Raw genomic sequence first — 14,562 nt, 5'->3', positions numbered from 1 at the left:
CTCCCAATATTTAATGTGATTTTCCCTTCTGTTCTTTTCTTGAATCTCTATCCTTTGTCTCTTTGAAAAAATATCAAAGAACCAGAGATAAGCCTATAATTTGGGCTCACTATAAAAAAAATTTTAAAAGTAAAGGAAAATTAATCCTAGAAAGGCAAAAACTTAAAGTTCAGAAAGTAGAGAAATGGGGCCGGGCGTAGTGGCTCATGCCTATAATCCCAGCAATTTGGGAGGCTGAGGTGGGCGGATCATGAGGTCAGGAGATTGAGACCATCCTGGCTAACACAGTGAAACCCCATCTCTACTAAAAATACAAAAATACAAAAAAAAAAAAAAAAAATTAGCTGGGCATAGTGGCATGCATCTGTAGTCCCAGCTACTCAGGAGACTGAGGCAGGAGAATCGCTTGAACCTGGGAGGCAGAGGTTGCGGTGAGTTGAGATCGTGCCACTGCACTCTAGCCTGGGCAACAGAGTAAGACTCCGTCTCAAAAAACAAAAAACAAAAAACAAAAGAAAAAAAAAAAAAAGAAGAAGAAAGAGAGAGAGAAAGAGAGAAAGAGAAAGAAAGAGAAATTAACCCAGATCCAGAGAGACAAATTTAATGTGGACCCTATTTCATTCTTAAACTTGTCATACAAACAGTGCATTTGAAGTGCCACTTTATCCCAAAACGTTATGCAGAAAGGAGAAAAAAATGTAATTTTCACAAACTGCTGAGAGGTTTGAGAGATGAATTTGAGATCATGGTCCCTAACTAGCACTGCCCAGGAGCTGGGTGAATGTGAATCAGATGAGCTTAACAGTGCCAGGAATTTGTTTTACTACTGTGCGGAGCAGTTATTATTCTGATTTCCACCTATAATATAAATTAGAATTACAGACTCATTTTTAATTTGTACTCCAATTACATTTAATAAAATGAGGGATTAAGATTCAGCTAGTCTGCTTTTCTTGGGGTACAGGGTGTTGAGAGTAAAAGTGTATGGAAGGGGAACAGGTGATTTAGAGGAGAGTGAAAATGGGGAAAGAAATGCTAATCAGGGGAAAAACTGAAAAACTATACAAGCCTAAGTAAGAAAAAAGTGGGAAAACATGGGAGAAAAAGGTGGAAAGAAATAAGAAATACATAAGAAAAAACAGAGAAAACAATTAATACTTTGTGGAAAACTGCATGCCCATTTTGTATGTTGTACCACCCTTGTGATTGAACAAGCCCAGAGTGGAATTTTGCTGCTCATTTGCTGTATCTTTGCTTAGCTCCTGATTTCCAAATCCCCATTGCAAGCTGCCTGCTAGATTATCAAAGATGAGCCCTGGAACTACAAACATGGCAGCTCATAGAATCTTAACTGCCAAAAGGGTCTTGAGACAACTAATCATGCCCTCCTCCTCCCCTCACCCCAGCCACTTGCACACACTTTTCATAGTTGAGGAAATTGAGGCCCAGAGAGATTAATGACCATGTAATACAGGAAGTGTAGTTAGAACCAAAACCTAGGGCATTTGATTCTAACTTCAGTGTTTCAGAGTTGATTTCTTAATTTTTCCGCTCCAAAATGTTTCCAATTCCTTCTCCCAGCTTGTTTCATAAGGTTACTATCACCTAGTCATCATGTTGTCTCCCAAACTGACATACCCAGTTTTTTTTCCTCTGGTCCCCACAGGCAGTCAGTCAATAACTCTTGTTGACTATGGATTCATGTCCTTGTTTCCACTGTGACTGCTCCTCACATGGTTCAGACTTTGGCACACTTCATCTGACTGTTAGAGTAGCTTTCTAACTGGTCTCCCTACCTCTAGCCTCCTCCAGCTTCTCTTAGAGACTGCAGTCAGAGTAATTATCCTAAAACATAACACTAATGTTGTCATTTCTCTGTCTTTCGGTGGCTCCTTTTTAGCTACCTAACTTCTTAGCATGATCCGTTATTTCCGTAATTTGGCTCCTGCCTTGCTTTCCAGCCACATGTCTCACTACTCCTGAATTGGAGATGCCCAATACTTTCCCATTTGTTTGATTTTGCTCACCCCATTTCCTATATTCAGGATATCCTCATTTTCCCCTTTCCTAACTCAAAGACTGCTTTATTTTTATTTTTTTGAGATGGAGTCTCACTCTGTCGCCCAGACTGGAGTGCAGTGGCGCGATCTCGGCTCACTACAAGCTCCGCTTCCCGGGTTCACGGCATTCTCCTGCCTCAGCCTCCCGAGTAGCTGGGACTACAGGTGCCCGCCACCATGCCCGGCTAATTTTGTTTTGTATTTTTTAGTAGAGACGGGGTTTCACAGTGTTAGCCAGGATGGCCTCGATCTCCTGACCTCGTGATCTGCCCACCTTGGCCTCCCAAAGTGCTAGGATTACAGGCGTGAGCCACTGCACCCGGCCCTGCCTTTTTCATAGAGTCTCATTATTTCCTTTCCTGAGCCAAAAATAAGTTCTGGACTCTTCTCTTAACATATACTTAATTAACATACATTCTGGTTTATATTATTTGTGCACATGTCCTAAGGCCAGGTAACATATTCTGTTATTTTACTATGTTTTGTTTTGTTTGAGACAGCATCTCACTGTGTTGCTTAGGCTGGAGTGCAGTGGTGCAATCACAGCTCACTGCAGCCTCAAACTCCCAGGCTCAAGTCATCCTCCTGCCTCAGCATCCCAAGTAGCTGAGACTACAGGCACACACCACTATGCCCAGCTATGTCCAATTCTTTTTTAATCCCTCCCACAGCCTGCACAGTGCTTCATATATGATAGGTAGGAATCAAATTGTTCAATTGGACAAAATTGAGTCTGTGCTAGAAAACAGGTAAAATAATTAGTCATATAGAGAATGAAGACAACAATGTCAATGCTTTACATTAATTTGAAACTTCCATGGCTAAATACATGACTGTCTTAGAATGTACATAGAGTGTACTAATTGCATGTAATATTTTTAATAGTAGTAAGGCTGCTAGTAGATTTACCCTTGCTTTTAGAAACTAAGAGGAAAATATTTGCCTATACTAGATCTCTCTGAAATTTCTACAAATTTAGTTTGATTTCTTTATGAAATACAGTTTAGGGTAGAAATTAATAGATTAAAATTCTGTACTGCAAAGGAGATTTTGCACTTTTCTTATAAGTTATGATAGCATTTCCCTATAATGTTCTCAGGTTCAATAGTATAGATTGGAATATAGGCCAAACCACATTGCAGTGAAGTTCATCTGGTACTTTTAGACACTAAAGCCCAATGTGGGCAGGGTGCAGTGGCTCATGCCTATAATCCCAGCACTTTGGGAGGCCGAGGCGGGTGGATCACCTGAGGTCAGGAGTTCGACACCAGCCTGGCCAACATGGTGAAACCCCATCTCTACTAAAAATGCAAAAATTAGCCAGGCGTGGTGGCGGGCACTTGTAATCCCAGCTACTTGGGAGGCTAGGGCAGGAGAATCACTTGAACCCAGGAGGAGAAGGTTGTAGTGAGCCAAAGTTGTGCCACTGTACTCTGGCCTGGGTGAAAGAGCGAGACCCTATCTCAGAAAAAAAAAAAAAAAAAAAAAAAAAAGCCCAATGGGAATGTCCAAAGACTAGTCCCATTTGTGTAAAATCCTATCCTATAATAATTTGCTTTTTTTGTGGGACTGACTCGTGTACGTGTGACTAAAACTGCCTTCAAGTATTCTTGCTTTTGGAAGTAGTATTTTTTTTTTCTCTTCACTTATGCCAAGTTAAATGTTCCTTCCATAGTGTTCTTTTATGTGCATGACTGAAGCTGAGGCTTGGTCTGTCTCCCAGGTTTGAAAGTAACTTAGAGCTGTTTTAGCACTCAGCAAAGAGAGAGATTTGCCTATAAGACAAACTATAAGAGGTGCCTATAAGACAATCTCCACATTAAAAGTTCGTTACAGGCTAAAGATTCTTAGAACATGGCAATATATAAAGAAAAAACATCACTCCCCACCGCCAAATAACACCCAAACATTAAATAGGCCCAGAGTGGTGGCTCACTCATATAATCCCAGCACTTTGGGAGGCCCAGGCAGGCAGATCACTGGACATCAGGAGTTTGAGAACAGCCTGGCCAACATAGTGAAAAATACAAAATTTAGTCAGGCGTGGTGGCGAATGCCTGTAATCCCAGCTACTCAGGAGGCTGAGGCAGGAGAATCACTTGAACCCGAAAGGCAGAGTGGTTGCAGTGAGCAAAGATCACACCACTGCATTCCAGCCTGGGTGACAGAGCAAGACTACGCCTCACAAAAAAACAACAAACAAACAAAAACATTAAATAGTATCACCTGGGAAAGGCTAAAGATGTAGGAGGAAAAAAGAGGAGCTGGATAATTTTACATTTACCAAAAATTTAGTTGTGGACCGTTCCCGTTACACATCAGCAAGGATGACAGGTCCTATGATTGCTGTAGTTTGCATGCTGTCTGCAGAACTAGGCTTGGCGTGGTTTATGCCTGATGATTTAGATCCAGGGAACTGGGAAACTAAACCAGTGCAGAAAAAGAAAAGTGAAGTAGTAAAGTACTATAATGTTTTCCACTTGGAAGATAGCCTGAGGATCAGCTTTAAGAAAGAGTTTCTTCAGTGTAGGATTCTCAGAATGGAGCATCGTGAAGAAAGGAAAGGCATCAAAAAGTCTAGCTGAATTCCTTTGCTCTTAACCACCCTACTCTTGGAGGAACCAGAGATGACTACTGGATACCAGGGATCACAATAAAATATGTAGTGGCATTTGTTCCATACCTGAAGTGTTTGATTCAGTTCTCAAGCTCCTGTAAAAATAAATAGCACATTTCAAAAATTTGCCAGCATAACCACAAATATTTAGACAAGATTTACTAGATATAAAATAACCAGTCATTCTGTAAATGCTTTGTGGGTGGTAATGAAACATGTTTAGCAAGCCTAGGCCATTGCTGATTATAGAACATATGAGACTAAAATTACCTAAATTTCTGCAACGTATGGGCTATTCAATCTGTAAAAGCCGTAAAAATTTATTGTACGTAATAATATGTAATCTATTCTTATTATGTCTATTCCAGTCACTCCATAGGCTGCTGGCATCCCCAACACTGCTGCCTCCTTGTCCTTCCCTTAACAGGCTGAGAGAAGTTAGCTGCTGCTGCTGAGCTGCGTAAATAAGGTCAATTATGTTGGGAATATAGGGTTTCAAAGAGACCTGGGGATAAATTCTGAAATGGATGGTTAGGAGAAATCACCAACTAATGGTAACTTCTTTACCACCAAGTCTGTGGCCTTACTAGGGGTGGCCACGCTTGGGAATCTTGCAGGCAAATAATGTACCTTATTTACATGTAATAACATTTCTTATGGTTTGTTGGATAAAAGAGGAGGCTAGCAGTTTTTTAGAAGATTTCACTTTAAGAAATGTCTTTGGATAAAGAAGCTTATTTTCTGTGCTCCTAATTTTTAAAATTGATAATAATTAAAATATTTATTTCCTTAACCTCATTGGCATTACTAAAACATAAACTTAAGTCACATAATTTTCACCAAATTCTTATTTCTTGACACATTTTCAATAAATATTTTGGAAATATTGAATAAAACAAATAGTTTAGGAAGAAAAATTGTCTTAGCTATTATCCTATAAAATAAACATGCAAAGACATAATTGTGATCCATTTTAAGGGGTCTGGCAAATACACCCAGTTCAAGTTCTACAATGGATCTTACAGAAAGTAAATGTTAAAACAGTAATTTTCTATACAGTTCACAAATAAATATTCATATAGTCTTTATCAAATAGATCTGGTGACTTAAATGAAGGTTAAGCTTAATGATAAAAATTTTCAAGAGACTGAGAAATATCAAGTAAATGTACTTTGAATAATAGGTGCAAATTAAAATAAAGCCTGCCACTATCCTCTTTAAAACAAAGGAAAGAGCCATGGTAGGACTACTGTCAAGATATGAGAAAAAATATAAATACTTTATAAAGTAAATTCTTCATTTCTAAAGGACCTAAAGTGACAGTATAGATAAGTTTAAGTCTCCAACATTTTTCACTCATCTAGATTTAAGATGCTCAATTTAAATTTTAAAGACTAGTAAATATGAGGGCAGAATATTCAACAAGATCATTGTTTACTTTTTTTTTTTCCTGAGACGAGGTCTCCCTCTGTTAGCCAGGCTAGAGTGCAATGGCTCTACCATGGCTCTTTGCAGCCTTGACCTCCTAGCTCAAGCAATCCCCTTGCCTCAGCCTCCTGAGTAACTGGGACCTCAGGTGTTCACTACCATGCCCAGAAAATTTTTTCGTTTTTGTAGGGACAGGGTCTTGCCATATTGCCCGGGATTGTCTTGAGCTCCTGAGCCCAAGCGATCCTCCCACCTGGGCCTCTCAAAGTATTGGGATTACAGGCATGAGCTGTTGCACCCAGCTTAATTTTTTATCAGTGTTCCAAAGTACACAGTTATAAAGTGTCACTGAAATCCATGGTTTTGGAAAAGAAAAATAATATATATAACTTATTTTTCAACCTCACTAGCATGATTAAATCCTACTAATGTCTCTGCAATACAGCAGTAGTGAATTCCATTCTGTTCTTAAAATATTACATCTTTCATTCATAATTAACATTCTCAAATTAGACTCTAGCTAGTAATTATGTTCCTGATGCAAATAGGCAATAAAAAAGAAATCCATGCTTTATTAAATTGGGCTTAAGAGGATTACTTGTAACCAAAATTTGTTTTGTTTTGTTTTTCTTCATCTATTTATTTCTTTCCAGTAGAGTCAGCTGATAAATGGCGTAGGGAGCTGAGAAGGGAGGGGTGAGACCTTGACTAATTTGAGATTTGTTAATTCTCAAGATCTTTTATATCTTTAAAATTCCATGATTTTTGCTATTTAGGGATTCATTTTTTCATCATTTCTAATAGTGATCATAACAGTGAGACTAATGAAACAGTATCTGCTGAGCCTTTTTCATCCTAACAATTAAAGTTATTCTTATAATTTTCAATATTTTAAAAAGCAATTAAGGGGTAGTATAGAAAAATTCTCAGAGAGTGATGTCAGCAAGATTGCTGACTAGAGACCCCTGGCATTCATCCTTCCCCCACAAGAAAGGACCAGAGCAATGAATAAACTGCTAAGATGTGACTGCAGTGTCAAAGGAAGGTCACTGGAGGGCAGCTGGGGAACAGAGACATGTCTGTAGTGATGGAAAGTCCAGGAGGACAGTGTGGAGGCACCTACTCCACACTGGTGATAACCCATGTGGCCTAGATCTGCCCAGAGTCAGGGGAGACTTCCCATTGCAGGGAAAAGGTAAGCAGAAGAGCCCCACCAGCCCCCATTGCTACCAAAAACACCTACAGTCCTTACAACAGGAGAATCCTACAGTCCTCACAAGCCCTGAGCCTAGTTTTGGGAGTTGCTAGGAATTCACACAGTTACATTGCCCCAGGTTGAGAGCACAAGGTATGCACTTCTATGCACTTCCTACTCCCCAGTCACCACCTGTGAGCCAAGCTGCTGCTTGAGATCAGAGCCACCTCTGGAGAGTAACCTGCTCTATGGGACCACTAGCCACTGCATCTCTCCAGCCCTAAGGCTCCAACTCCATTCCACCAAGCCCACAGTGGCGGCTGAACACCACAACACCACCTGTGCAGAACCTGGGCCAGGATCTGCTGTGGCTTTGGTCTCACATAGCAGGGAAACCAACCCTCACTGCTGCACTTCTAGCCAGAGGGAGAGTATGACAGTCTTATCCATGGAAAACCCACCCTTGAGCCAGCCAAACTGCTGCATATATACCCTCAAGTGAGAGAGACCCCTGAACCTCTAAACAACTGATATACCCGTGGGCAAGCAGAACGGCTGTGTGCCTGTGCTTAGGACATGAAGAAACAATTCCACAGTGCCTCCATCCCCTACAGATATGTTCCTGGCCTGCCCAATGACCCTGCACCCAAAATCAGGGCCTGAGACACAGTCCTGCAGGTTGCTTCTGACAGGCATGCCCTCAGGTCAGCCAAACAGGCAAGAACCCCTATCCTGGACCGGAGAAACAGCCCCGTAAGCCACCCAGGTGGACATGCCCCAGGCTGCCAAGCAGCCCTGTATCCACATATCAGGCCTCAGAAATAGCCCACAGGCTGTCCCCAGTGGGCATGTCCCTGAGTCAGCCAAGCAGACTTGCACTAGTGTTCCAGATTTGAGAAACGGCTCTGTGGGCCACCCCCTGTAAACATGCCCGCAGATCACCCGCACCCAAGCAGCTGTGCACCCACATCCCTGGTGCATAACTCTGAGAAACACCAGGCCTAAGAAACATTTCTGTAGGCTGCTACTCACAGACAACAACTGTGTGATCATGCTCCCAGCTGCATTAACAGCCCATGGCCCCAAACCCAGCAAGCCAGACCCCAGGTTGGCCAACCCACTGTGTGTATGTGCCTGTCTGTCCCTGACCTGAGAAACAGCCTGGTGAGCCCAACCCTGGCAAAACTGCACCACTGATGCCACAAACTCTCTAAGCCCAGGCCACTGAGAAACTTGCAAATGCTGAAGAAACTACATGGAGACTACACTATTGCATCCACTTAGAACCAAAGCCAACGCAACCCACTGAACTGACATCCCAAGACCCATTCATACAAATAAGTCTTTCCCTGTGACACTACTCCATAAAATAGGAAGAGGCATTTTTTCCATTAGATGCATAGAACTCAACATAGGACCACAGGATACATGACACTTCCAAAGGAAAACAATAATTCTCCAGTAACAAACATCAATAATAAGAAAATATATAAAATGTCAGAAAAAGAATTTAAAATAATAATCTTAAGAAAATTCTTAAGATCGAAATCTTTTCCAGATAAACCAAAACTAAGGAAATTCATCACTAGATTGGCCTTACAAAAATTGCTGAAGGGACTTATATATAGAAACGAAAAGATGATAGCCACCATCATGCAAACATGCAAAACTATAAAACTCCCTGGTAGCGCTGATACACAAAGGAGAAAGAGAAAGCAATAAAATCTTATCACTACAGAAAATCACTCAACTGCAAAAATAAACAGTAAGAGAAGAAGTAAGGAGCAAATGATATACAAAACAACCAGAAAACATGTAACAAATTGACAGGAGTAAGTCTTCACCTATCACTAATAACCTTAAATGTAAATAGATTAAATTCCCTACTTAAAAGATATAGACTGGCTGAATGGATTTTTCTTTTAAATGAACCAACTATGTGCTGCCTACATGAAACTTACTTCACCTGTAAAGATACATATAGACTGAAGGTGAAGAAATGAAATAAGATATTCAATGCAAATGGAAACCAAAGTCAGGCAAGATTAGCCATATTTATATCAGATAAAACAGACTTTAAGTCAGAAACTGTAAAAAAAAGATGAAGAAAGTCATTTTATAGTTATAAAGGGATCAATTTAACATGAGGATATAACAATTGTAAATATACATGTACACTGGAGCACCCAGATTTATAAAGCAACATTAGATCTAAAGGCAAATATAGATTTCAATACAATAACAGCTGGGGACTTCAACACCCGCTCTTAGCCTAGGACAAATCATCTAGACAGAAAATCATCAAAGAAACATGGAATTTAAACTAGATCACAGACCAAATGACTTAACAGACATTTATAGAACATTTCATCCAACAGCTGCACAGTACACATTCTTGTCATCAGCATATGGAATGTTCTCCAGGATTGACTGACTGTATGTTAGGACACAAAACAAATCTCAAAAAGTTTATGCAAAAATTTTTAAAAATTTAAATCTTATCAAGTATTTTGTCTGATCACAATGGAATAAAACTAGAAATTAATAACAATAGGAACATTCAAAAGTATACAATACATAAAAATTAAACAACATGCTCCTAAGTGAAAGGAAGAAATGAAATATGCTATCTAAAAATTTACTGACACAAATGGAAATAGAAACACAATACACCAAAACTTACAGGGGCACAGCAAAAGCAGTATTAAGAGTCAAGTTTATAGTAATAAATACCTACATCAAAAAACTAGGAAGATGTCAAATAAATAACCTAATGATGCACCTTGAGGAACTAGAAAAGCATGAATAATCCAAACTCAAAATTAGTAGATGGAAAGAACTAATAAAAGTCAGAGGAGAAATAAATGAAATGGAGACTGAAAAAAACCCAAAATATTAACAAAACATGATTAACTCATTCTATGAGGCCAGCATTGCCCTGATACCAAAACCAGACAAGGACATGACAAAAAGAGAAGACTACAGGTTAGTATCCCAGATGAATATAGATGACAAAATCCTCAACAAAATGAAACCCATAGAACTGTCCAACACAAGGAGTAAACATTAATGTAATGTAAACTATGGACTATAGTTAATAACAATGTATTAATATGTGTTCATTGACCGTAACAAATGTACCACATGTAAGACGTTAATAGAAGATACCATGGGGGATTGGTAGGAGGGCGCAGTGGGATGTGTGTGTGGAACTCTGTGCACTATTTGCTCAGTTATTTTGTAAATCTAAAACTGCACGCAAAAAATAAAGTTTATTATTTTTCATAATTTTTTAAAACAGGCATTAAAAGTGAATCTAATGGTTTAGGGCATTTGTTTTGGGCAAGGAAAGAAGTAGCTGAAATGATTCAGTTAACTTTGTGAGATTTTGATTTGTAGTATGTTTTTGAAGTGTTAGACAAGGGTTGGGGGCACTGGATTTGAGACATAAGAATGAAACAAAACATAAGGAAGACATCAGAGTGACCAGACCTGATCAATGATTATTTAGGACAAATTGCTAAGTTGGATGGATTCATTTAATCTCATTTTTTAAAAGAAATCTTATGCTTTTCTAATAAAGTCATACTCATGTATTGTAGTGAAAGGTACGTTTTCCACTGAGCAGCACCTGCACATATCCTTCTGCATCTTATATTCCTGTATCCCTTTCCTATTTCTGACTAATGGTTTCTGTTTTTCTCTTCCTACTTTACTCTTACTCTCTCCTGTTGTTGTTGTTGTTTTAATCCTTGTACTTTCTCTTCTAACATGTCAGATTTACAAGTTGCCCTTCTGTCATCGTTTACTTATGCTGAAATAGCTTAGTGGTTATCATAAAAAAAAAAAAAGAGAGATCAGTGTTCTGGGGAGAAATTTATTTCAGTGACTTCTGTGCCCTCAGTAAAAGTAGGAAAATGTCTGTGGGTGATAACAGCAATTCCCACATTGAACCATATTTTTTATCTTTTTGAGCTCCTGGTCCTGGAAGAAAGCTCCCTGGAAGATTCCTGGTGAGCCTATAGTTCTTTCCACAGCTATAAAAGCAGAATCCTTAGTTTGACTGTAGGGCTTCGGGAGAAGCCATTGTGAGAGAGGGAATCCTTGCTTGATAGATACGACTGGTTTCTCCTAAGGAAATGGTTCTCAAACCTGAGTATGCATTAGAATCACTTGGAAGTCTATTAAAACACAGAATTCTATGCCCCATCCCCAAGCTTATGATTCAGTAAGAAGGGGTGAGGCCTAAGCATTTACTTCTTTAACCAGTTCCCAGGTGATGCTGCTGGTCCGGCGTCCTCATTTTGAGAACAACCAGTAAAGAAACCTTAGATAGTTAATGATGCTTTCCTTGAGCGTCAAGAGCCAACACTTTGAATGTCTTGGCACTTGCATCTAGAGGCTCTGGGATTGTGAAAAATGCAGTGCTCAAGCAGCTAAAGCAAACTATTCTGATTTCAAGGTTTGTGGCTCTCCTAACGATCACCCATATTCCTTTGTTTCCCTTGGCCTATACTTTGTTAGGAAAGAAGACTTTTTAGAAAAACCAGCTTTGAGTAGTTAATCCTCAGCTGAATAAGATATTTTTGTGTATATATTTATTTATATGTATGTGTGTGTGAAATCTATATATATATATATATATATATATATTATTATTTTTTTTTTTTTGCAACAGGATCTTGCTCTGTCACCCAGGCTGGAGTGCAGTGGCTCTTTCATGGCTCACTGCAGCCTCAACCTCCCCAGGGTTAGGTGATCCTTCCACTTCAGCTTCCCTAGTAGCTGGGACTACAGGCGCATGCCACCATGCTCTTCTAAACTTTTGTATTTTTTTGTAGAGATAAGGTTTTGCCATGTTGCCCAGGCTGGTCTTGAACTCCTTGACTTGAGCGATCTGCTCACTTCAGTCTCTCAAAGTGCTGGGATTACAGGTGTGAGCCACTGCGCCTGGCCCTATGATACATTTTTTATGAGAGGAGCCATTTTAAAGAAGACACTTTTTTTTTCTTTAATCTACACTGTTAAAAATGAATTATTTGTGACAATAATGATCACTAGTGACAAAAATGATCATTCGTTGAGCAACTAATGTGTCCCAAGCCCTCTGTGTACTTTCATCACTATGCTTCTCAGAACCTTACAAAGTCCCTAGTGTGTTTACTGTTTTCATTTCATTATACTCTTCTAAGGAACTCCCTAGAGCACACTTATATTTGACTTTAGCATGCATTCTATTATTCATTTTAGCAGATCTTCACAGTGGTTAAGATTACATGATAAGAAACATGAAAGGTCTAGACTCCTGGCAGGAGAATGCTTAAAGTCTATCCAGGACAAAATATTTAATGTTCATTTTTGAGAAATTTTGCAAGGACAGACTTCACAATGTACAGAACCTACAGAAACTGGTTCTGTTGTTTATCAATATACAATAAATAAATATTTTTATTTTTTATTTATTTAAGAGTCAGTGTCTTGCTCCATCACCTGGGCTGGAGTGCAATGGCTTGATCATTCTCACTACAGCTTCAAACTCCTGGGCTCAAGTGACCCTCCCACTTTTGTTTTAGTGACAGGGTTTTGTTAAGTTGCCCAGGATGGTACTCCCATCGTAGCTTCCTCAGATGGGATTACAGGCGTGTGTGCCCAGGTTATTTTTTTAATTGGTTGCTATATTACCTAATAATAAAATTTTCCTCTGTGTTAAAGTAATTTTTACTTTAAATCTACTTTTTAAATGTAGCTTTCTGTGAACTTCCTCATACATTTGAATATGGTCATTGTCACCTATTAACATTCTCCTATCACCTCCATTTTTTTACTACACTAAAAATATTTAATCAGTTTTGTGCTCTTTTCCCCATTTCTTCTCTAGGTTCAGTTTATTGGGTAATATAGTGGAAAGATTACTTTAGACATCCTGTGTGGTACAGAACCATGTTTGTACTGTATTTAATGTGAGTCAAATCTACATTAGGTTTTTTGTTCAGTTGCTTGAACCTATCCTCCTCCCTCTTTCCTTCCTTCCTCCCACCCTATATGTTATCTATATCTACACCTACATGTATTTTGAACAGTTACCATGTGCCTGGTATTGTGAGGGTATTAATATCAGCTATTTAATCCTTACAGCAATTCTACATGGTAGATATTATTCTTTGAATTGTTTCTTTGACATGTTACCATAAGTAAAGGAGTACAAACATTTGGGGTGTGAATTGAATTGACAATCATTTATAGTGACACCAAGAATGTTGTTGACACCTAATGAAAAGCTAACTGGTAATTGCTTAACTAGTATTTCTTTAATTATTAGTGAGGTTGATTCCTTCTCAAGTAGTCTTCTGGAGTAAATTTTCTATTTATGTTCTTAAATCGTTTGTTAATTGGATCCCTTATAAATTCCTACAAACTACTTATATATAAAGGTAATCTATTATACTTTTTTCGTTTTTTGGTTTTTTTTTTTTCGAGATGGAGTCTTGCTTTGTTACCCAGGCTGGAGTGCAATGGCGCGATCTCGGCTCACTGCAACCTTACCCTCCTGGGTTCAAGCAATTCTCCTGCCTCAGCCTCCCGAGTAGCTGGGATTACAGGAACCAGCCACCACACCTGGCTAATTTTTGTATTTTTAGTAGAGACGGAGTTTCACCATGTTGGCCAGGCTGGTCTCAAACTCCTGACCTCGTGATCCACCCGCCTTGGCATCCCAAAGTGCTGGGACTACAGGCATGAGCCACCACACCCGGTCTATTATGCTTTCCCCGCAACTCTGTTGTCATACATTTATGAATGTATTTTTAAAAATGATTTATTTGGCAGAGATGTGTAATTGTTATGCAATCAATCAATTTGGAACTCTATTCCCCCAGAGGTTCACACTTGCTCAGGTCTCTGCTCAAATGGCCTTGAACACCTGTATAAAATATCTCTCCACCCTCTTCTAATCACTGTCACTCTCTATTCTCTCTCTCTTTTTATTTTCATCACAGCACATTCTAGCTGGCATAACATATTGTATTGGTTTATTATCTATGTCCCCCACTAGAATAAAACACTTCATGAGATAGGGACTTGATCATTTTTGGTGCTGTATCCCCAGTGCCTAGTGCATAGGAAGTGCTCATAAATATTTTTGAGTGAATGATGCAAACTCTGCCATTGAATTACTTTTATTGCATCAGTGGACAATAAATGATCTTTCCTCTGTAAATGAGGCAATGATACCATTCCATTTTCTTCTGGCTCATTATAGTTTT

The 14,562-nt window shown here is 39.1% G+C and overlaps 1 protein-coding gene across 4 annotated transcripts in view; it reads right to left on the bottom strand.

The window, feature by feature from the left end:
- GARIN2 (golgi associated RAB2 interactor family member 2) overlaps positions 1-14,562 on the bottom strand; it is a 42,379-nt gene that overhangs the window by 4,961 nt on the left and 22,856 nt on the right. For 3 of the 4 annotated variants that reach the window (XM_073011089.1, XM_007987055.3, XM_073011090.1), the window contains one exon: positions 3,619-4,772. In XM_073011089.1, coding sequence (XP_072867190.1) covers positions 4,709-4,772 — 64 coding nt within the window. In that variant the 3' untranslated portion in view covers positions 3,619-4,708. Of the gene's footprint in view, positions 1-3,618; positions 4,773-14,562 lie in introns of those variants that run through there. The other variant, XM_073011091.1, reaches the window with a different exon arrangement.

Source organism: Chlorocebus sabaeus, chromosome 24, assembly GCF_047675955.1.
Source record: "Chlorocebus sabaeus isolate Y175 chromosome 24, mChlSab1.0.hap1, whole genome shotgun sequence".
Lineage (NCBI taxonomy): Eukaryota > Metazoa > Chordata > Mammalia > Primates > Cercopithecidae > Chlorocebus > Chlorocebus sabaeus.
Note: the sequence above shows the minus strand (reverse complement) of the source record. Positions and strands in the feature narration are given on the sequence as shown.